The sequence below is a fragment of the Somniosus microcephalus genome, chromosome 9 (genome assembly GCF_052327205.1).
Source record: "Somniosus microcephalus isolate GS21.2 chromosome 9, FLI_Smic_1.0, whole genome shotgun sequence".
Classification (NCBI taxonomy): domain Eukaryota; kingdom Metazoa; phylum Chordata; class Chondrichthyes; order Squaliformes; family Somniosidae; genus Somniosus; species Somniosus microcephalus.
Genome location: NC_140995.1, coordinates 166,583,787 through 166,608,004, shown reverse-complemented (window position 1 = coordinate 166,608,004; position 24,218 = coordinate 166,583,787). Strand labels below are relative to the sequence as shown.

Here is a 24,218-nt window from a genome sequence, read left to right as displayed (position 1 = left end):
TCAAAGAGCAATCAAGTTAGTCCCACTCCCTGGCTTTTTCCCCCATATCCTTCTATTTTTTTTCTCCTTCAAGTATTTATCAAATTCCCTTTTGAAAGCTACTATTGAATCTGTATCCACCACCCTGTCAGGCAGTGCACTCCAAATCCTACCCACTCGCTGCGTAAAAAAGTTTTTCCTCATGTCGCCTCTGGTTATCTTGCCAATCACCTTAAATCTGTGCCCTCTGGTTATTGACCCTTCACCCATTGGGAACAGTTTCTCTATTTCCTCTATCTAAACTCTTCATGGTTTGAAACACCTCTATAAAATCTCTCAGCCTTCTCTGCTCGAAGGAGAACAACCCAACTTCTCCAGTCTATCCACATAAGTGTAATCCCTCATCCCTGGAACCAGTTTAGTAAATCTCTTCTGTACCCTCTCAAAGCCTTCACGTCCTTCCTAAAGTGTGGTGGCCACAATTGGACACAATACTCCAGCTGGGGCCGAACTATTGTTTTATAGAGGATTAACATAACCTCCTGGCTTTTGTACTCTATGCCTCTATTTATAAAGCCCAGGATCCCATATGCTTGGTTAACCTGTCCTGCCCAAAGATTTGTGCACAAGCACCCCCAGGTCTCTGTTCTTGCACCCCCTTTAAAATTGTACCATTTAGCTTGTATTATCTCTCCTCATTCTTCCTACCAAAATGTACCGCCTCACACTTTTCTGCGTTGAATTTCATCTGCCACGTGTCCACCATTAGCCTATGTCCTCTTGAAGTCTATTGCTATCCTCATTAATGTATATCAAAACAGCAATGGTCCTAGTACTGAACCCTGGGGAACGTCACTCTATACCTCCGCCCAGTCTGAAAAACAGCCAGCATTCACCACAACTCTGTTTTCTATCCCTTCGCAATTTTGTATCCATGCTGCTACTGCCCTTTTTATCCCATGGGCTTTAATTTTGCCCCACACACGCACCACCTCTCCTCTCTCCCACCCTGCTCCCCCTCCCTCTTCCCTTGTATCCTCTTCCTTATGCCCTCCCTCCTCTACCTGCCTTCTCTGTTTCCTCCTCTCCATCCTCCTTCCCCCCCCTCACTCCACCTCTGTCCTCTCCCTACCCCATCTGGGTCCAATTATTCCTGCCCTCTAACCCTGCTGGACCTGAATGCTTGATCTTGAGTCTGCATGTATAATGCCAAGCTAGATCAACAAGCCTTTTATAGAAGTCATCAGGTAATTTTTGGTAGTTGAATCCTTAATAACAGCATGCACTATTGAGAACGCAGTGTGGTAAACAGCTACTGACAATATTTTTGTTATGAATATCTCTCAAAGTACTATATTGCTACTGATGAGAAAAGAGTGAATGTGGCATGAATTAGTTGAAAAAAAGTTATATAATAAATTGATTAGCCCTTAAAAGGAAATTTCATTACCTTCACAGCCAGCTTTAGGGAAACAGTTCTGATTGTGTTGAGAGGAGGATACAAGCGACCTTCAGCCAAATGTTCCTCGAGTACTTGTTCAACTATCGCCTGGAACACAAGAGCAAAAGCACACAGGTAAGATCCAGGATTCCATAACAGTATTAAAATAAAATATTCTTGCTGATGTGGTATACAAGAATGATTTTTCAGGTTGAATATATACATATAGATTGAGCACTGCAGCACAACTGACAAATACATTGTGCAATCACAGTACAAACCCTCATTCATGGCTACTGCCTCTCAGTTTGCAGAGACTGGGTCTGATTAAATTCAACCATTCTCTAGCTAAAATCAGCTTTTGGCCCCCAAACAACATTCTCCTGAGTTCTCTTACCCTACAGAGCCACTGCTAGCCCCTGACCTCCTCTGCCAAGTGCTAGAAAATCTCAGAACCCACCCCCAGTACGGACAGGCCCCAGCTCCCCACCCCGGACCCCCAGTACGGACCGGCCTCAGCTCCCCACCTCCGACCCCCAGTGCTAGCAGGCCCCAGCTGCTCACTTTTGACCCCTAGTACTGACCGGCCTCAGCTCCACACCCCCGACCCCCAGTACTGACAAGCACCAGCTCCTCACCCATGACCCCCAGTACTGACAGGCCCCAGCTCCCCACCTCCGACCCCCAGTACAGACAGGCCCCAGCTCCTCACCCACGACCCCCAGTGCTGACAGGCCCCAGTTCCTCACCCACAACCCCCAATACTGACAGGCCCAGTTCTGACAGGCCCCAGTTCCCCACCCATGACCCCCAGTACTGACAGGCCCCAGCTCCCCACCCCCGACCCACAGTACTGACAGGCCCCAGCTCCTCACCCATGACCCCCAGTACTGACAGGCCCCAGTTCCCCACCCCCGACCCCCAGGCCCCAGTTCCCCACCCCCGACCCCCAGGCCCCAGTTCCCCACCCCCGACCCCCAGGCCCCAGTTCCCCACCCCCGACCCCCAGGCCCCAGTTCCCCACCCCTGACCCCCAGTTCCCCACCCCTGACCCCCAGTACTGACAGGCCCCAGCTCCCCACTCCTGACCCCCAGGCCCCAGCTACGAGCCCCAGTACTGACAGGCCCCAGTTCCTCACCCCCGACCCCCAGTACTGACAGACCCCAGCTCCTCACCCCCGACCCCCAGTGCTGACAGGCCCCAGCTCCTCACCCCCGACCCCCAGTACTGACAGACCCCAGCTCCTCACCCCCGACCCCCAGTGCTGACAGGCCCCAGCTCCTCACTCCCGACCCCCAGTACTGACAGGCCCCAGCTCCTCACCCACGACCCCTAGTGCTGACAGGCCCCAGCTCCTCACCCCCGACCCCCAGTGCTGACAGGCCCCAGCTCCTCACCCACGACCCCCAGTGCTGACAGGCCCCAGCTCCCCACCCCCGACCCCCAGTACTGACAGGCCCCAGCTCCTCACCCACGACCCCCAGTACTGACAGGCCCCAGCTCCCCACCCCCGACCCCCAGTACTGACAGGCCCCAGCTCCCCACCCCCGACCCCCAGTACTGACAGGCCCCAGCTCCTCACCCCCAACCCCCCAGTACTGAAAGGCCCCAGCTCCCCACCCCCAAGTGCTGCCAGGACCTGGCTCCACTTCCCTAAAGTGATGCCCAGCTCCAGACTCCCCAGTTCATTCCAAGTCCTGGAATGTCCAATACCTCCCAGTCCCATACAAACTCTGCCTGTGCCATCCTATGTGCCAACCTCAAACATAATGCCTACATTCCCTTCCAGCCTCAGCCCCAATTTCACTCAATTTCAGAAACTCCATTGAATAAATTTGCTCATTCTTCTGCTGAATGTGAATAGTAAGAAACTTCTGCTGTGCCCCCAAGACTTTGACAGATTAGTGAAAACCCCATTTACAACGACAACTTGTATTTTCAAACGCCTTTAACTTAGTAAAATGTCCCGTCGTGCTATGTGCAAAAGGAGATTCCACTGAAGTTCCGGTGGCATAGTGGGAGAAGTTCCGAGGAAAGTAATCACTTAAATTATTGGAAAAAATATTTTATTCGTTTTCAGTTTCCATGAACATTCCCAATTCATTAATCCTACTCCAGGCATATTAATGACTGCACATTCTCCGAACCCCAGACCCCTCCTCCACTTCTGTGGCATCAATGTGGCCTTGGTATATTTAATTTTTTCTGAGACAATGTGATAATGGTAACTTGACAGAATGATAATCTAAAAACCAGAGAGGAAACAAGAGAAAATAAACTAAGAAAAGACTACAAGTAAATAGATGGAAGAACCAATAATCAAGAAATGATTCAGGAATAGAGGAAGATCCAAAATGTTTTACTGTTGTTTCCAAGACCATCAAATGCCAAAGTCAAAATGAGAGTTTGCTACAATCACTTTGGTCCCATTTTCTACAGGTGAAATGTTCCGAAAACATAATTTGCATTGAATAACTAGTGAAATGATGGAGGCCCAAATCTGCCAATGCACTTTATTATGGTTATGTTTATGTTAATGTATTACAAGCCAAATGAATGTTGAATGTTTAAATGTCTGAATCTAAATGTACACTCTCGGGAGCCGCAAGCCTACATTTCGTTGTACTGCACTTGTGCACTAACAATGACAATAAAGTTGATTATTATTATTAATAATGTAATAGAAAATGTGGAAATTACATCAATTTGAGATACATACTAGCAGATCTACCATGGCATTTCTCAATGAGCCCTGGATTATGCTGTTCCACAGGTGGCTGGGGTTTTTTTTTTTTTGGGGGGGGGGGGGGGGGGGTGGAAGGAGTGATGCATGTGTCTATTGACATATTTTGGAAATAAGTTTGTAAGAGATCTTCCCAGTGATAGTAAATTAATTTTTTGGTTCCTGAAAAATAAAGTGAACACTATTTTTTGTACTCACCGCAGTTAGACAGAACTTACTGATGGTTTCTGTTCTGAGGCAACTCCTGTTCATTGTGCAGATCAATGTTTTGGATATAGGCCAATTAGGGCCTTATGCTCTACCGCCCCACCTGTTTTCTCCTCATTCCCACTTCTGCCCTCTCCACCTGGGTCCAATAATCCCTGCCCTCTAACCTTGCTGGATCTGAATACTTGGTCTCGAATCTCCATGTCCAATGTCAAGGGAAATCAACTAGCTTTTCATAGAAGTCATTGAAGTCGATATAGGCTTAAATATGCAGATAATACCAAACTACAAGGTATAATTAATTCTTTAGAATACCAACGGAAGCAGCAGAGGGACATTGCTAATATAAGGGAATAGGCTAAAAAGTGTCAGTGTGAGATAATACATTCAGGTTAAAAAATATAGCAGCAGTAATTGCACTCTGAAAATGCGCTCAGTGCTGTGGAAGAACAAAGGAATTTGGGGGGTACAGGTTCAAATGACACCACAGGTAGATAAGGCTGCTAAAAAAAGCTAATGGATTTCTAGGTTTGATCACAATAGGTACATAGAATATAAAAGCCAAGAGGTAACAATGAGCCTATATAAAACCTTAATACGACCTCACTTAGAGTACTTTGTGCCATATTGGGCTAGACACTGTAGGAAGTACATTGGGGCTTTAGAGAGGATACAATACAAATTCAGTCGGATGCTGCTTGGTATGAGGAAATACAAATATGAAAACAGACTTGAAAAATTGGGGCTTTTTTGTTAAAACCACTCAGATTATGGGACGATATGATAGAACTGTTTAAAATTATGAAAGGCTGGGACAAAGTAGATAGAAGTAGACTGTTTCTAGTAGAAGAGTCTAGAATGGGACAACAGATGCAAGATTAAATGCAAGAGATTTAGAAGAGAGCGCAAAACAAACTTCTTTACACAGTTGTGAAGCTGTGAAATTCACTGTCAGTGGTTGAGGCAGAAACTGCGTCAACATTCAAGATTAGAAAGAAAGACTTGCATTTATATAGCGCCTTTCACAACCACCGGAAGTCTCAAAGCGCTTTACAGCCAATTAAGTACTTTTGAAGTGTAGTCACTGTTGTAATGTGGGAAACGCGGCAGCCAATTTGCACACAGAAAGGTCCCACAAACAGCAATATGATAATGGCCAGATAATCTGTTTTTGTTGTGTTAGTTGAGGGATAAATATTGGCCAGGACACCGGGGATAACTCCCCTGCTCTTCTTCGAAACTGTACCGTGGGATCTTTTACGTCCACTTGAGAGCAGACGGGACCTCAGTTTAACGTCTCATCCGAAAGACGGCCCCTCCAACAGTGCAGCACTGTCACAGGAGTGTCAACCTAGCTTTATGTGCTCAAGGTCCCTGGAGTGGGACTTGAACCCACAACCTTCTGGCTCAGAGGTGAGTGCGCTACTCACTGAGCCACAGCGGACACTCATTAGATGGGATAGGTGGATAGATAGATATGGTCACAGGTGTGTAATTGTGATTATACTGTATGCTCACCTGGAGGGAAAACTGCAGCACAGACTGGTTGGTTGAATGGCCTGTTCCATTTTGTAACTTCTATGTGAACACGGTTATTGATTTTATTTCTCACACAGCCAATACACTCAGTATGAGTTTTACCTCAGTAAATTGAAATTCATCCTCAGTTTGTGGGACCTTGCTGTGTGCAAATTGGTCAAATAATTTTGAAACAGTTTTGATCAGAAACTGCTAGAAGCTAAAGAAAAAAATCTTTCATAGTTCATAGCTGACTGAATGGGACTGAATCATTTTGGGAAACTTGGTACCTCTTCAGATGCTCAGACAGCACAATCCAAATTCAGCTCACAGATCTTGGCAAAACTATCCAGGCTTTTGGGGAAGGCGGAGGCCTTCAAGTAAAAACTTTAATAAAGGCATTAAAAATGCACAAAAGATAATTTAATGGTTAAGTTTAATCATGTTTTATGAAATGATTAACTTTAATTTTAATTTTGTTTTTGTTAAATCCTTATTTTGGATACTAAATATTTCAGTTACTGAGGAAAAACAGTGGATGAAACAAAATTAAGAAAACATTTGGAGCTATTTGAACCCAATTGTACAACGGTGATATACTCTCACTGTAAAATAGCAATTATTGTGTCTCATGCAGCATGACACCTTCAACATTGAAGAATATATGTCACGTCACTATCTACAGGAGTGCCAATGAAACATGCACTACATGTACCAAAGTTGACATTTAATACCAAATAGATCTTTCAATGCAGGATACTTTATATGGTCAGTTTCACTCTGTTCAGGATTAGATACAAACAAGCCCACTGACTCCTACAACTACCTAGATTATACTTCTTCCCACCCTATTTGAAGAAAGGAATACAGCCTTAGCCCAATGACTCATAGAAACATAGAAGATAGGAGCAGGAGTAGGCCATTCGGCCCCTCGAGCCTGCTCCGCCATTCAATGCGATCATGGCTGATCATCCAATTTCAGTACCCGGTCCCTGCTTTCTCCCATACCCTTGATCCCTTTAGCCTTGAGAAATATATCCAACACCTTCTTGAATATATTTAATGAATTGGCCTCTACTGCCTTCTGTGGTAGAGAATTCCACAGGTTCACCACTCTCGATGAAGAAATTCCTCCTCATTTCTGTCCTAAATGGCTTACCCCTTATCCTTAGACTGTGACCCCTGGTTCTGGACTCCCCGACCATCGGGAACATTCTTCCTGCATCTAGTCTGTCCAGTCCTGTCAGAATTTTATAAGTTTCAATGAGATCCCCTCTCATTCTTCTAAACTCCAGCGAGTACAAGCCCAGTTTTATGACGACAGACCGGTCATGAGGAAAGCAAGTCTCTGAAATTTCCTTCCTTAAAAGGCTGTAAATTTTTTCCCCAAAATGAAATTACCCTAACAGCCTCTGTCCTGAAGATTTACTTTAAGCTACTGGGTAGCGATCAAGTAAAATCTGCAGTAAACAATGTAACTGCACTTTTTTTTTTGCCATATATTTGTTGATAATTTGAGTACTCTGCTGCAACAATTTTCTTGCACTAGAGGGCATAGGAATGCTGCAGGTGGTACATTGCAAGTTTGATGGGAAATGTTGCTTATGTCATCTATTTGTTTACTGTGCCAAATTAAGTCTAGAAAACTGAAGATTGTTTAAAATGCTTGCCATTTTAGTAGAGGCCTGATTGCCATGATCAATAATGAAACGTGTTTAGCTAAAACAGCTATCCTGACCACTTTTCTGAAAAGGAAAATGATACCAAAAGCCCATTCTCCATCAAAATTACTTCATAAAAACACACTTGTGGTCCGCAGTGTCAGAAATTTAATACTGCAGGACTTGTAACCATGGGGGCTAAGTCAGAGGGAATTTGACATGTAGAATCTGCACAATTCAACACATGAACAAGCTCCAGGGTGGTTGCCCAGTTATTGCAACTCCATTAAGGGCACTAGAAATTCAAATCAAAAAATGAATTGCGTTTCTGCAGGTGTCGAGCACAATGAACAATGCCCAAGACTTTCCTGTGGCTGTCTGAAGGAGCCCAGTATCTTGCTACCAAGTGATAGAAATAGTGCAAGACAATTGTAGGGCCGCTATCACTGGAAGTGTTTCAAATTGTGATCCTCCAAATTTCACACAAGTTGGTGCTTATGCGCTCAGAAACCTGCTTACATGGATTGTCAGGACATCTATTATTAATATTTCTACCCCTCCCAATAGCACAAGTTCGTCAGTCTATTTTAAGATTTTCTAAAATACCTTCAATAAAAAGAACACGGACACATGGTCAATCGAGAAAAATACTCAGCGATTCCCAATTTTCTAATCTTCCAAATCAAGATCAAATTTTTGTTTTCTCAAAAAGGGATATTTGTGCTTTTTTGTTTAATAAATCGTTACAGCCTTCCTTCCTTCCTCACAACATCCTCCATAAGATTGAAGACTGGGTGTGCAAGAATGAGGTCTATAGTTAGTGTCAAGCTGATCCTTTTTAAAATAAAGTCCCTCAAGCATTTTATGGACAAAATGTCTTTAGTTCATTAAAATTATTTTAACTCTTAAAAAAAGTTAACTTCTTACCACATTTGGGAAAAAAACTTGAGATATATTATACAGGTATGTATTCTGTAACGATAAGGGATCCTTTTTCCACGATTGCGCTTCTGTGGGGAAATAGCCGGAAAACGTTCATCTTGCAGACAAGGAGCCCCATCAGAAGCATAAATCAGTTTTGGGAACACAGTGATACAGCTAAAACATTTAATTATACATCTGGCCTCGATAACATTTTATGCACCATTATTGCAGCATCCAGTAAAGCAGCAGGTTTCTAAAACAACAGGAAATGCTGGAAACACTCAGGCCAGGCAGCATCCGTGGAAAGAGAAACAGAGTTAACGTTCAGGTCTGTGACCCTTCACAGACCTGAAACGTTAACTCTGTTTCTCGCTCCACGGATGCTGCCTGGCCTGCTGAGTGTTTCCAGCATTTCCTGTTGTTATTTCAGATTTCCAGCATCCACAGTATTTTGCTATTGTAGCAGGTTTCTAAGCTGTTTAACACCAAGGAAAATTTGATGAAGGAAGACAAAACAAGCTTGCATTTATATAGAACCTTGCACATCCTCAAGATGTACGATAGTGCTTCAAAGCCAATTAATTACTTTTGAAGTGTAATCACATTCAACAGACAGAAGTATTGGTATAAATGTATTTTTGTTAAAGAATTGGATATGTGAAGCAAACTCCTAGCCAACACTACTTCCAGAAGTGTTTCTTCTGACTTACATTATGTGCATTATTTTCTTCATTACTGTTATTTTGCTTACGCTCATTTTGGCCCCTTAATTTTCTTTTCTACAATGAAAATAAGTTCAGCTCTGAACTTCCTCATAACAGAGTCTGAAGTTCTCAATCTCCTTGTTACTCAAATCTCCCTGGTTACTCTGCCAAACTTCCTCCTCTTGGAAGGTAGGATGCCCAGAATTGCACGTCATTCCAAAAATAGCCTTGCCAATGATCTAAGCAGGAAGAATTTCATTCTACTTATAGGCCAAATCAAGACAGATCCTATCTGAATATGTTCAGTATTTAAGCATATTGGCAACAGCTCCACTGACTGGAAACTTCTAGTGAATGCAATCAATAATCACACACAGATCATTTTCCTTTTCCACCTGTTAAAAGACACTGGATGGAGAAGTACACACAAACCTAAAAGAAAAGGTGAGGAGGAAAGAAAAAAAACTGGGGGCGGCGGGGGGGGAAGGGAGGGGGGGTAATTTTCACACGCACCACAGTAAGCTGCCAGAGCGGATAGCCTGTCCGTTGATTTTAATGGAATAGAAATCCAGCTGGCTCTGTAATAGGCGGCAATCCACTCGTCAGTTTACTGCCCAAGCAGTGTAGGTGAAAATTATCCCTGCAATTTGTTTCTGTCTCTATACTTAGATATCTTGTCAGTACTAATGGCAGCTTTAACCTAAACTGTCTTCCCTCCATCTGGGGGGAACATTGGTCCTTTAAGGTTGCGGAGTTCAAGCTGTTTTGTTGATGTTTATCCTATGTAAATAAGTTCAAAAAATCTGTAATTAAATTAGACTGAGTATAGTGTCAGACTAGGTCATCCTAGGCTGTTCTAAGCAATAGAACAATATAAATTGCTTAATATTCACTACGGTATTATGTAGTTCAATAAAGCATAATCCAAGAAATAAACATTGTAAAAACATTTTTTAAGTTTTTCTTTAATTGCACAGTTCATACATTAAAAAGGCAACTAAACTTAGGGGGAAAAATTTGGTTGGTTAGCACCTCCGGGGGGCACTAACGGGGGGCTAGGAACTTAGCGCCCGAGCGCGGCAACTTTAGCTCCGCTCACGAAATTGACGTGTCGTTTTGCGGCAGCGCTAAACACTACCGCCACGATCTCCTGCGTCCGCAGATCGCGACATTAGTCAAGCATGCAATGCCCCGGTAGCGCCCCAGACCGGATATGGAGTCATGCCCCCTGCCTTAGCGCCTGCTGCTAGGAACGACAGGTAGAGGGGAATGTTTTCAAGTCGGGAAGGGGCTGGGGGAGCGCTATTTAAAGGCTTCCTGCATTTTGTCAGCAACATTTTTGGTTTTAACGCTGTCCTAAGTTTTGCCCCTCAGCACCACTTTTGAGGTTCCTAAGCGCCGAGCTCTTTCCCTGGGTCTATCCATTAGTGCTTCCAACACAATTGCTTTTGAGGTCTCTCCAGGCCGAGATTCAAGGCTGCAATGATCAGGGAGCGCTGGCCAGCAAGATGGCCCCTCCCCTTTAAGAACTGGACAGCGCCAGTCTGCCTGGCTTCTATGGTAACTGACATCGCCCGAGTTTCGGTAGCGTTCTGAGGTAGCGCCTCGTTCCCTTACATTTGTGCCTCGAGGTGTGTAGCGCCCGATTTAGCGCTCAAATCACCTCAGGGGCAATAGAGGCGAATTTTGCAGTCGGAGGCGATAATTAGTGCCAGGCACTAAACTTTGTGCTCCAAAATGGACGATACCGAATTTTCCCCCCTGAATGTTTGCAAAAGGGCACGGTGCAGTACCTTTATGATGCGCTATCAATTACTCATAAAAGACTGAGAGTTAAGAGAGTAACTAAAGGCTTTTATTAACAAAAGAATGAAGGTCTGCCTCGAGTGGTCGACCGGTCCAGAAATACAAAGGGCTGGGGAGCAGTCACTTTTATACTAGGACTTGTGGGAGGAGTCAGCCGAGGCATGTCCAGGCATGTACACAGTGGAATACAAACAGTGGTTTACCACATTCACCCCTTGTTTAAAATTGAGTCCGGCGGGGTGAAGTGTATTAAAAGTTAGTGTATTGGAGTCTCTCCGGAGGTCTTGTCTGCCGCTGTGATCGGCGTGGCGACGGCAGGGGTAGTGGAGCTTCCGGCGTCGAGTCCTGCGTGGGCTGTGGCACAGGCGTGTCGTCCTCGTAGATGTCGAGCGGGTCGCGGGGCCCAGGCCTGCCGTCTGCTGGGGCTGGATATCGGATCGTTTGGGGGGGGGGGGGGGGGGGGGTAGTGAGTAGTGGGTTACTGCGGCCCCTGAGGGTGCAAGGTCTCTTATGCAGACTGTGTCCTCCCGCCCGTCCGGGTATGCAATGTAAGCATACTGGGGGTTGGCGTGGAGGAGGTCGACCCTGAGGTCGACCCTCTCGACCAGGGGGTCCGTTTTATGGGTCCTGACGTGCCTTCTCAGTAGGACCGGCCCTGAGGACGTCAGCCATGGCGGGGTAGCGATGTCCCCGACGTGGACTTCCTTGGGAAGACAAACATTTTCTCATGGGGGGTGGCGTTAGTGGCAGTGCAGAGCAGTGACCGAATAGAGTGGAGCGCATCGGGGAGCACATCCTGCCAGCGGGAGGTTGGAAGGCCCCTAGACTTTAAGGCTAGCAGGGCGGCCTTCCAAACTGTCGCATTTTCTCTTTCCACCTGTCCGTTCCCCCGGGGGTTGTAACTGGTGGTCCTGCTTGTGGCAATACCCCTAGTTAGCAGGTACTGACGGAGTTCGTCGCTCATAAACGATGAGCCCCGGTCGCTATGGATATAGCTGGGGAAACCGAACAGGGTGAAGAGGTCGTTCAGACATTTAATGACCGTGGCACTGGTCATGTCCGGGCAGGGGATGGCGAACGGGAAACGGGAGTACTCATCAATAATATTGAGGAAGTACACATTGCGGTCGGAGGAGGGGTGAGGCCCTTTAAAATCAACGCTCAGGCGCTCGAAGGGGCGAGTGGCTTTTATCAGGTGGGCCCTGTCTGGTCTATAAAAGTGCGGTTTGCACTCAGCGCAGACTTGGCAGTTCCTGGTCATGGTCCTGACCTCCTCAATAGAGTAAGGCAGGTTGCGGGCCTTAATGAAGTGGAAGAACCTGGTGACCCCCCGGGTGGCAGAGGTCATTGTGGAGGGCCCGCAGTCTATCGATCTGCGCGCTGGCGCAGGTGCCACGCGATAGCGCATCCGGGGGTTCATTGAGCTTCCCGGGCCGGTACAAGATCTCGTAATTGTAGGTGGAAAGTTCGATTCTCCACCTCAAGATCTTGTCATTTTTGATTTTGCCCCTCTGCTTGTTGTTAAACATGAAAGCAACTGAACGTTGGTCAGTGAGCAGGGTAAATCGTTTTCCGGCCAGGTAGTGCCTCCAATGACGCACAGCCTCCACAATCGCCTGGGCCTCCTTCTCAACAGCGGAGTGTCTGGTCTCCGGGCCTTGGAGGGTTCGTGAAAAGGCGGCCACGGGTCTCCCCGCCTGATTGAGGGTAGCGGCCAGGGCAAAGTCGACGCGTCGCTTTCCACCTGGAAGGGGATGGATTCGTCCACTGCGTGCATGGTGGCTTTGGCAATGTCTTCCTTGATACGGCGGAAGGCTAAGCGGGCCTCTGCCGTCAAGGGAAAAGAGGTGGACTTGATCAGCGGATGGGCCTCGTCCGCATAGTAGGGGACCCACTGGGCATAATAGGAGAAAAACCCATGGCACCTCTTCAGGGCCTTGAGGCAGTGGGGCAGTGGGAGTTCCATAAGGGGACGCATCCGGTCGGGGTCGGGGCCGATGGCTCAGTGTTCCACAACACAGCCAAGGATGGCGAGGCGGTTTGTGCGGAATATGCACTTCTCCTTGTTATATGTCAGGTTCAGGAGCTGGGCGGTGCGGAGGAATTTTTCGAGGTTTGCGTCATGGCCCTGCAAGTCACGGCCGCAGATGGTCACATTGTCCAGATATGGGAAAGTGGCCTGCAACGCATTTTGATCTACCATCCGGTCCATCTCCCTTTGGAAGACGGAGACCCCATTGGTGACGCCAAAGGGAACCCTAAGGAAGTGGTAGAGGCGGCCGTTTGCCTCAAAGGCAGTATACTGGCGGTCCTCAGGGCGGATAGGGAGCTGGTGGTACGCTGATTTCAGGTCAATGGTCGAGAAGACGCGGTACTGCGCGATCTGGTTGACCATATCAGCTATGCGAGAGAGTGGGTAGGCGTCCAGCAGGGTGTAGCGATTTATTGTCTGGCTGTAGTCGATGACCAGGTGCTGCTTCTCGCCGGTCTTAACGACCACAACCTGGGCTCGCCAGGGGCTGGTGCTGCCCTCAATAATCCCTTCCTTCAGGAGCCGCTCCACTTCGGTTTTAACGAAAACCCTGTCCCCGGCACTGTATCGCCTGCTCTTTGTGGCGATGGGCTTAGAGTCGGGGGTGAGGTTAGCAAACAGTGGGGGGGGGGATGACTCTGAGTGTGGAGAGGTTGCACCTGGTGCGCGGTGGGCAATTTGGGAGCTGCTGGCTGCGGACTGTGAGTGGGGGTAGGGGTCCACCGTACACCATCGTAACACTTTTAAGGTGGCACTGAAAATCTAACCCCAGCAGGACGGCAGTGCAGAGGTCGGGCAGGACCAGAAGTTTAAAATGATCGTACACGGTCCCATCTACTACGAGTGTCACTACGCAGTAGCCGCCGATGTCCGCCGACTGGGACTCGGAGGCCATAGAAATCCGCTGGTGCGCAGGCAGGACTGGGAGAGCAACGCCGCACCGTGTCGGGGTGGATGAAGCTCTCCGTGCTCCCAGAGTCAAAAAGGCAGATTGTATCGTGGCCATTTACCTTAATGTCCATTGTGGAACTGGCCAGCTGGTGCGGTCTCGCTTGGTCCAGTGTAACGGATGCCAGCGTAGGGGTCGGTGTGTCGCTGCGGGTATCAGATGAGGCGGTGTTGGGGGCCTGCTGCATTCCGGCTGTCGTCCAAGATGGCGGCGTCCATGATCCCCATGTGGCTGGAGGTGTCCAAAATGGCTGCTGTACCGGTGGTTCGCACATGGCCGGGGAGGCCCAAGATGGTGGCCCGCATGGCCCACATGCGGCGCTGCTGGGGTTCGGGGTGGCTTTGGCCCTGCAGACGTTAGCGTAGTGTCCCTTCTTCCCGCAGCCCGAGCAGATCGCGTTTTTCGCCGGGCAGCGCGCTCTGGGGTGTTTTGCCTGGCCACAGAAGTAGCATTTCTGGCCTTGGGGCACTGCTGTCTGGCCTTGGGACACTGCTGCGGTAGTTGGGCCGTTGCTGGGGTGTGGCTGGGGTGGCACGGCGCTATGAGGCGGTCCTACCATGTCCCAGGCTGTCATTCCCCGCGGCGTCCACGGTGCAGAGGAGTAGGCATCCATGCCCCGGTAGGCTGCATCCAATGATAGTGCGAGTTCAGAGGCCTTGTTGAGGTCGAGGTCACTCTGCTCCAACAGTCGCTGTCGGGTGTAATTGGATCTGTGGCCCGCTACAAAAGCGTCCCGGATAAGTTCCTCTGTGTACACGGCGGCCTTTACATCCTTACAACCACAGGCCCGGCCAAGCACAGACAGTGCCTGAAGGTATTCCACGGTCGATTCCCCAGGTTGTTGTTTACGACTCCCCAGAAGGTGCCTGGCGTACACTTCGTTCACTGGGCGCGTGTACTGGTCCTTGAGGAGCTTGATAGCGTCCGCGTACGAGGTCGCGTCTTGGATGACCGAGTACACTCGGTGGTTCACTTTGGAGGTCAGGACATCCAGTTTGTCCTCGTCCGATTTGATTGCTGCGGAGGCGGTCAGGAATTTTTCGAAACACTTAAGCCAGTGAGTAAACTTGGTGGATGAGTCCGCCTCCCGATGATCTAAGTCCAGGCATGCTGGTGTGAGGATCTTCTCCATTATAAAAATTTTGTTAATAAAATTGTTGCGCTATCAATTACTCATAAAAGACTGAGAGTTAAGAGAGTAACTAAAGGCTTTTATTAACAAAAGAATGAAGGTCTGCCTCGAGTGGTCGACCGGTCCAGAAATACAAAGGGCTGGGGAGCAGTCACCTTTATACTAGGACTTGTGGGAGGAGTCAGCCGAGGCATGTCCAGGCATGTACACAGTGGAATACAAACAGTGGTTTACCACACTTTATAAAATCATTTCTAGTTGATAGATGCTTCTGTACTCTGGTTAAAGTTAACTGATGCCAAAGTGGCATTAACAAAAATGATTCTGTGCTGCTTTTGCAAACCCAAAAAGGTGAGAAATAATGCCAATCCTCACTAACTAAATTACATGTAATTTGTAGCTATTAGAATCCATAATACCACAAGCTGTACTGTTCATTAATCAGAGCCCCTACCTGTTTTAGCTGATGTACACAGAAGGGGTTGGAAAATTATACACTTATTACTGAACAGTTAAGCTTGCTGTCTCAACTGTGGTGGTGAAAAATAAATGCAATCACTTTTGCATATTTGGATTGTACTATTATTAAATTGGACATGTCTGGACAACATTAAATCTCAGAAGAAACATGTGTGACTTAATAACCAATCAGCTGTGCTTCTTGCTTAATAATGGCTATGGCATTGTGTAGTGCAATATACCATAATCCAAAGGAGGTCTGCTGCAGCAGTGTGGGACAACATCTGTCCAGCATCAGCGATATAAACTTAATATAATGTTAGTAAGAAACTAGAGGTAAATTTGACATGGCTTTTTTTTTTCTAGGAATAGTAATTGATGCACTATCGCATGCATATATTAATTTGTATTGTAACACAGTTTCATATACATTAACTGTTATCCTTCAAGATTGCAAGCTGTCTCAAAATGCTCAGCTAATGTTAGTTTCACTTCAGTCAACCAACCATTTGTGGAATTTGTTTTGCCAACTGTCCACCAGCTTTCTAGGTAGGGTTCTTTATGACGCCAAGCATCTCACTCCAGGGGTAAGCACTGATTGCAACCTCATTGGAAGTGCTAGCGAAATCTCTGACCCATTTATCAGCTCCCTCAGTCACTGGAAGATTAGTGAAGGGAAGAACTACTAAGGACGTTTTTGAGTCCAATTACCTCCAACCACATATTTTTTCAATATTTGGCACAACGAAGTGAAGAGCACAAGGATATTTTAAAAGGAAGTTGAAAAGTTTTACATGTCCCCAAGACTTTTAATTAGAAATATATTTTAAATGCTATACAAATTATACTGTTTTACATTTATGAACTAAAACTTTGTTTTTTTGACTCATTAATTGAGGCTCAAATTGGTTAATTATTTTAGTCCTTCATGTGGTTTGCATTGTTCCCCATTCTGTATTCTATTTATGCAACAACATGTGGAGATCATTTTTCACTTTTTTATATAAATATCTTCAGTTTTAATGAGGAGCATGACATGTGCGGATTATAATAATCTCCATCTGCTGGAAATGCACGTGCTTGAACGGTGGGCGAGGGGAGAGCCAGGCTCAGCTCTGGTTCCCAGAAGAATAAACTGCCAACTCTCGCTTTCTAACTCACACAAGGACAGCTTGGGTGAGATCACAGAAGACTGTTGATACTAGTGGAAGAGTACGCCAGAACAAGTCACCACCTTCGGCAAAGGAGGGAAATCTTGAAGGGGAGGGGTTAAGAGAGAGTCGTCTTTATTATTTCATCTGAGCTGCCTCTCATTTCTCTATAGACACACTCAACTGGGTGCCATCTTGAATATCCCCTAATGGGATAAGTACTAAATGAATCAGATGTCTATGCACCAATTACTTTTACTCAATAGTTTAAGGGCCAACAGCTATAGGCTCAATAGTAAGACATTTGTCCATCTTTTCATATATTGCACTGGCCACGGTATAGAAATGAAAAATTCTTGCAGGGCTTGCATTCCACACTCTACACTTAAGTGAACTATTATTGCAATAAAACAACCAAATATGAGGGGTGGGGAAAGAAAAATAGTCCCAACAATGAGGGAAGAATTGCTCTGATCACTATGCATTGAGCTATCATAAACACATACTTCATTAATGCATTTATAATGTTTCTACACAATAATCTGACCAATTTTTCCTCCATATCAACATATGTGGGATTATTTTCACACAACACTCAAATGACAATATGAAGATCGCATGTTATAAATCTAGGAGGTTAAGACGTCAGCATTGAAAACAGGCAATTACCTTTATGCCTCACAATTCTTTACCTTAAATGATCATTTGTTAACTTCATTAGGAGTTTGTGCTACCACATTAATCCCAAATTCTTGATGCCATTGCTTATTTTCTTTTGCCACAACTATGCTTATGTAATAACTCAACAGATCTAACCAACCACAGGTAAGTCAGAGAAGGTGAACATCTACAAAATTGCGTCTTGTACCTCAGACAATTGAGTGTAATTATTTATCCAACTTCTCAAAAGAAAATTAAAACCTAAGCTGTTATATTCCACAAATGGTACCTCTTATGACCCCAGTATTTACCCATATTCCATCAAGTATTTAATCAACTATAAAGAAACTTAGGACTCAAACATTCCAGTGGTCCATGCTGCCAGCACAGTGCAGCAGAGCAGAACCCTCACATGCTACAACCCCAGGCCGGAGACCCCGTCCCAGGCTGTTGATTGCTGCAAGGGTACATCAGCATCGCCCAGCCCAGCTAATATGATCTTGGAAGGTGAAGCTGCTGCATTCCACTCTGCTCAAGATCCCTCTAAAGCTCTAATTTTTCCAGCAGACAAGGTAGCTGATCCCATGCTAGATCGATTATCTAGTCTAGCAAGGGCCTTCAGAAGGCCTAAAGGGGACTCATGGTAGCTTTCAGTTGGCGTGAGTTCTGCTGAGGGGTCTCAAAGGTGCAAAGGGTAGAATTTCCTTGGAAGGCTCTGTTTCATTGACAGAATGTTAAAGGCCAGAGAAAATGAGACAGAATCCCAATGTTCTGTTCCATCGTCCGCTCCTCTAGTCACAGGAATTGAGGCCTTAGTCTCATCATTTTCACTCTGCTTATTCAGCAGATATCAAGCTCTTTTTAAAAAAAAAAAAAAAAGTAATGAATCACTTTTTATGAAAGTCTGCTCCACAGAGCCACTACTGTGTGGGCTGGGGAATGCTGATCACAAAAGTAGTTTAGACACTACCGTTGTAGGCCTGATCACAGATGGCGACGAGACAGGCTACAGGGAGGAGATAAGAGCTCTAGCAGAATGGTGCAAGTACAACAACCTCTCCCTCAACATCAGCAAAACAAAGGAGATGATCGTGGACTACAGGAAGCGGCAGGGGGAGGGACACACCCCAATCTACATCGAAGGGGCTGAGGTGGAGAGGGTCAGCAGCTTCAAATTCCTGGGTGTATTCATTACGGAGGACTTAACGTGGTCACATCACATCGACGTTGTAACGAAGAAGGCATGCCAACGCCTGTTCTTCCTCAGGAGACTGAATAAATTTGGAATGGCCCCCCAGATTCTCACCAACTTCTACCGGTGCACCATCGAGAGTATCCTGTCCGGCTGCATCACTACCTGGTATGGCAACTGCACTGCCACAGACCGCAAGGCTCTACAGATGGTGGTGAAAGCTGCACAACATACAATAGGAATTAAACTACCTGCTGTCCAGGATATCTACCCAGAGAGGTGCCGGGGGAAGGCCCCGAGAATCATTAAAGACGCGAGCCACCCCAGCCACAACCTCTTCACCCTGCTCCCATCCGGTAAGAGATACCGAAGCATACGGTCTCGTACCAGCAGGTTTCGAAACAGCTTCTACCCCCAGCCATAAGACTCATGAACGTATAATTTATTACAGTTGTTTTATTTATTATTACTGTATTTCTTAGTATTTTATCATTGTTATGCCATATTTATTCCAATGTTGGGAGGACTCGTAAAAATCAACATTTCATTGTGCAGTACACACATCTGCTGCATATATGACAAATAAAAAATAAAAAATTGAAAAAAAATTGAATGAAAAAACACCCTCAGTCAATTTGATTTCATCCTTCCAGAATAACTACCCAACCATTTTTCCATTACATCATTGAGCTGTTTCTTAAATGAGCCCAGTGTCCTAGCTTGAACCACTCTTCCCAGCAACCCAATCCAGCTGGTGATCATCATCTTCATAAAGAAATAACGTGTCAGTCTCATTAACTTTGCACTTATTAGGGCCAGTTTTATGAGTGTGTGCTCCTAACATGGAGCCTTGCCCACAGGGAATGCAGGTGTGCTTTCCAAAATGTTCTGTTAATTAATTTTAAGCGGATGGAAAATCGTGAGAAATACACCCACACTTTTCCAAGATGTTCCCCCAGTGGATGAGGTTCCATGCCAGCGTTCATGAAATTGGCTCTGTCATCAAAATTAAATTATCTGTTTACATCAGTACTTATTGCAACAGTAGCATTTTTAACATTTTTTAATAAACACTTCTATAAGTCAAAATAAATCTGAGGCTATACAAACCAGAACAATAAAAAGGGAAAAGTTATACATTAACAGCTCCTATGTGATGACAGCTGTGATTACAAAGCATTCAGCATTGGCAGTACCAACATAAGATATGGAACCCGATATGACATCAAATCATTCCAAACTAAACAAGATTCATAAATCCCTGTGCACCAAGATCACATGATGAAAGAAGTATCCATGCTGGCTGAGTCAGACTATATTTGGGTTCTCTTGGGACTCGAACTGAAAATCTAACCATTCAGGCCACAACTAATCCTCAAGTACTTTAACAGGCCTTCAAGTTGTCAGACTCTTAAATTACACACAAGTGTAATAAAGACTAGCAGATCTCCAATGGTCTTGTTCCTGGTGATTCAGAAACAACAGCATTATTTAGGAGTACAATATACAGTCTACTCTCCCCTTAATTCAAATTACTGGATGGTCTAACATTTTTTCACACAAAAACACTTTGAATTAATAGTAGACTGCACCATGTAACACAATGTCATATATAACATTATTGATCTCCCATGATAGTGCTAATGGACACAAAAACTTGGCCACCAGGAGAGTTTGATAAAAATTGTTTGAGTGATTTCATTGTTCAGTTTTGTGGTACATTCTGGTTCATTAACAGTAGCTTTGAAAATAAAATAGCCATCTGATTTATTTTGCAGTCACTGTTGGTTATTGATTGGTAGCTTTGCCTATGTGTTCAGTGAATGGAACTGGTCTTCGATCAAATATCCAAATGACTAAATGTGAACCAATTAGCATGGTTAACTTAACAGATAGTGGCTATGTGAGCCAATTGTTATTTTTTACTCAGACATGTGACACATTGGCTATACGAGGGCACAGACATGCGTAAGACTTTTAAATCTAGACTCAGTGCAGCTATCTGTATAACGATGTATATGTACATATTTACTGTGATCACTGGGAAATGAAAAATGTAAGGTTACAACTGCAGAAATATTAGGTCACTAAGTGCTCAATAAATCTATTCATGTTTAAGACTATAATGCATACCTAGAGTCACTGAGCTATGATTTATACACAGCATGAAAGCAAATATTACCAGGCTTATTTTCTTGGCATATTTTAACAGGCTGCATCAGGTATGAATACTTCTGTCCATAACTCTTCCTGACCAACTATCTGTAGGCTTAACTCCGTATCATCTACTTGAATTTATATCTTTCGATTAGGCACTTTGCAGCCTTCTGGACTCAACATAGAGTTCAACAGTTTCAAATCATTACCTCGGCCCCTATCATATATATATTTTTTATCCACCTTTTTTTCTTCTCTCCCACATGGCAACTATCTTTCATTCTGCCAGCACAATTTACACTTCATCTGGAGCCATCCTGTGTTTCTTAACCTGTCCCATTACCATCTCCTTTTGCCTTGAATATCTCTCAATGTCTCTTAACCTCTCCTGCCTTCGATCCTATCACATACCTTCCTTTTTGTTCTTTCACCCCCTCCCCCCTTTCCCAGCCCCTACACTTGCTTAAAAATCTGTTCCATTTCCTGCTTTTTTTCCTGTTCTGACGAAAGGTCATCGACCTGAAACGTTAACTCTGTTTCTCTCTTCACAGATGTTGCCTGACCTGCTGAGTATCTCCAGCATTTTCTGTTTTTATTATATATTTTAGCCAGTTCTGATCAAAAGCTACATCCAAAACTCTGACCTACCTTTCTCCTTTCAAGGACACTTGCTGCATGTTTACCATACTCTATTTTTATTTCAGATCATTCACTGCAGCTCACAATGGAACTGACGAAGCTAACCTCATGATACTAGTAGCCATGAATGTACCTCTCAATTGTCCAGATTTAATTGGGAGATCCAGAGTTTGCAGGTGAATTCTGACTCCAGAACAGCATTCCCAAAGTTTTAAATGTTTCAAGCCTAAAAAAGTTGGCCTTTAAACTTCATTTTTGTGCTACAGGAGTTAGAATCATAGCATTCTACAGCATATCAGGTCTGCACCAGCTCTCAGATATTTATTTAGTCCCATTCCACTGTCCTTCCCCATACAGTTTTATTTTTCAAATGTTTATCTACTTTCCTTTTAAAAACTATTATGGATTCTGCTTCCACCACTCCATGTTCTAACAGCCGTCTACATAAATACCTTCTAACTTCTTCCTCCATTCTTGGGTGATAATCTGAAATGTATGCCCTCAAACAATTTGCATTTATATAGTGCCTTTAAAGCCAAACATTGTCTCAAGGTGCTTCACAGAGGCAACTGATCAAACAACAGAACAATTTTTTCCCCATTTACAGCATCAAAACTCCTCATAATTTTGAACATCTCCATCAGATCTCTTAACCCACTGTGTTCTGGAACAAGAGCCCATGCTGGAAAATAAATGAAGTCTGAAATTATTGTTTTTTTTCTCCCTTACACTTCTCAGTCAGGTAAAGTAACACTTCATTGCATGTTGAAAGTACCTGGATAAAGGGGGCGATTTGACAGCTTCTTCAGGCACTAAAGAGCCTCCAAGTTGGCCAAGATGGGGTCTCGAGCTGAAATATTAGTTTAGCCCACGTTTAGCACCATACACCATCTTGGTAAAGGAACTGAAGCTTGCGCTAGGAATAGAGGGCCGGAGGATCGTTAAGGGGCTGATTGCCACTTAAATTGCCTGCTAGCGCTCATTAATGAGGTTGCACTGCATTTTGGTGGATAGTGCTTGACCTAACGCTCTCTCCCAACAGTGACCAGCTGACTGGGAGTAAACACCACGTTGCTGAGGATTTCGAGCACTGCTTAAAAAGGTATATCCCCTTTTACTGTTCACTTGCTGCTGGAAGTTTGAAGAGGACTTTTGAAACACATCGGGAGACTTTCTGAGACACTAAGACTTCACCAACACTCGATCTACATTTATTCCAGAAATTCTGAGGACTTCACCTAAAAAAAGTGAGTGCTGTGCCACTCTACCTTATTGGACACCTTATACAAATCACCAGGAGAAAGGGAGTGCTTGGTCATCTTGCTAGAGGTCACTCTTGGTCTGCAGGTGGAATGGGAGAGGAGATCAGGCTATGCAGAGCACCACCAGCTGCTGCAGAAGAGGGACAGGAGTGCGAGGTGGACTCCTTTCCCCCTGTGGGTACAGGACATCCATCCTCCTCTAGACCTCCTCCAGCAGGACCTCCCGTGCCGCATCCAAGAACCTGTGAGCCCTCTCCCTCGACCCGAGCCATCCTGAACCAGTCGCTGCGCGTCAGCCAACCCACTCCACACCTTCAGTGGAAGTGGGTGCACGGCGCCCACACATACTGCTCCAGGAAAATTGTGTCTGATTGGCGCTGGAGTGCTAAACCTGTAGGTGTCTGTTTTAGCACCTCCAGGCAAGTTCAAATTATGGGCCCGTAATTTCCGATAGGAGGCTTCCTGCATGCAGATGCCTCCTATCGGAAAAAAATTTAAGCTCTTACCCGAGGGCTCTCGAGGTCCGGACACTTCCGATCCTGGGCCTCTCCAGTCGAAATGCACAGGGCCCACGTATCCCAGGGGCACATGCGGTTCGCAAGCGTCCCTGGGATCACGTGGGCCAGGCGAGCCAATGAAAGGAGGGAAACCTCCTTCATACATTTGACAGATAGACTTGTCAAAAGTATGAAACAGAAAATGCTGGAAAAACTCAGGCCAGGCAGCATCCGTGGAGAGAGAAACAGAGTTAACATTTCAGGTCGAAGACCTTTTGTCAGAACTGGAAAAAAGCAGGAAATGGAAAGCAAGTTTAGGGGCTGGGAAAAGGGGGAGGGGATGAAAGAACAAACGGGAAGGCCAGTGATTGGATAGAAAGCAGGAGAGATTAAGAGACACAGAGACATTGAGATATTCAAGGTAAGAGGAGGTGGTAATGGGACAGGTTAAGGAACAAAGGATGGCTCTAGATGAAGTGTGAATTGCGCTGGCAGAATGAAGGACAGCTGCCATGTGGGAGCGAAGAAAAAAAGGCCAAACAAAAAGTGTGGATAATAAAAAGAAAATATATATATATCTGATAGGGGCAGAGGTTATGATCGGAAATTGTTGAACTCTATGTTGAGTCCAAAGGGCTGTAGAGTTGCCTAATCGAAAGATGAGGTGCTGTCCCTCGAGCTTACGCTGAGCTTCCGTGGAACCATGCAAGAGGCCGAGGATGGTGAGGTCTGAGTGGGAATGGAGCGGTGAATTAAAGTGACAGGCCACTCGGAGCTCGGGGTCCCCCTTACGGACTGAACGGAGGTGTTCTGCAAAGCGGTCACCCAATCTGCATTTGGTCTCCCCAATGTAGAGGAGACCACATCGTGAGCAGTGAATACAGTATACTAAATTGCAAGAAGTACAAGTAAATCGCTGTTTCACCTGGAAGGGGTGTTTGGGGCCCTGGACAGTGGGAAGGGGGGAGGTATAAGGGCATGTGTTGCATCTCCTGCGCTTGCACGGGAAGGTGCCGGGCGAAGGGGTGCTGGGGGTGGTAGAGGAGTGGACTAGGGTGTCGCGGAAGGAGCGGTCCCTACGGAATGCTGAAAGGGGAGGGGAGG

The 24,218-nt window shown here is 45.6% G+C and overlaps 1 protein-coding gene across 4 annotated transcripts in view; it reads right to left on the bottom strand.

Annotated features, from left to right (window-relative positions):
- me1 (malic enzyme 1, NADP(+)-dependent, cytosolic) overlaps positions 1–24,218 on the bottom strand; it is a 532,089-nt gene that overhangs the window by 3,453 nt on the left and 504,418 nt on the right. For all 4 annotated transcript variants that reach the window (XM_085997486.1, XM_085997487.1, XM_085997488.1 and 1 more), the window contains one exon: positions 1,430–1,528. In XM_085997486.1, coding sequence (XP_085853612.1) covers positions 1,430–1,528 — 99 coding nt within the window. The remainder of the gene's footprint in view (positions 1–1,429; positions 1,529–24,218) is intronic.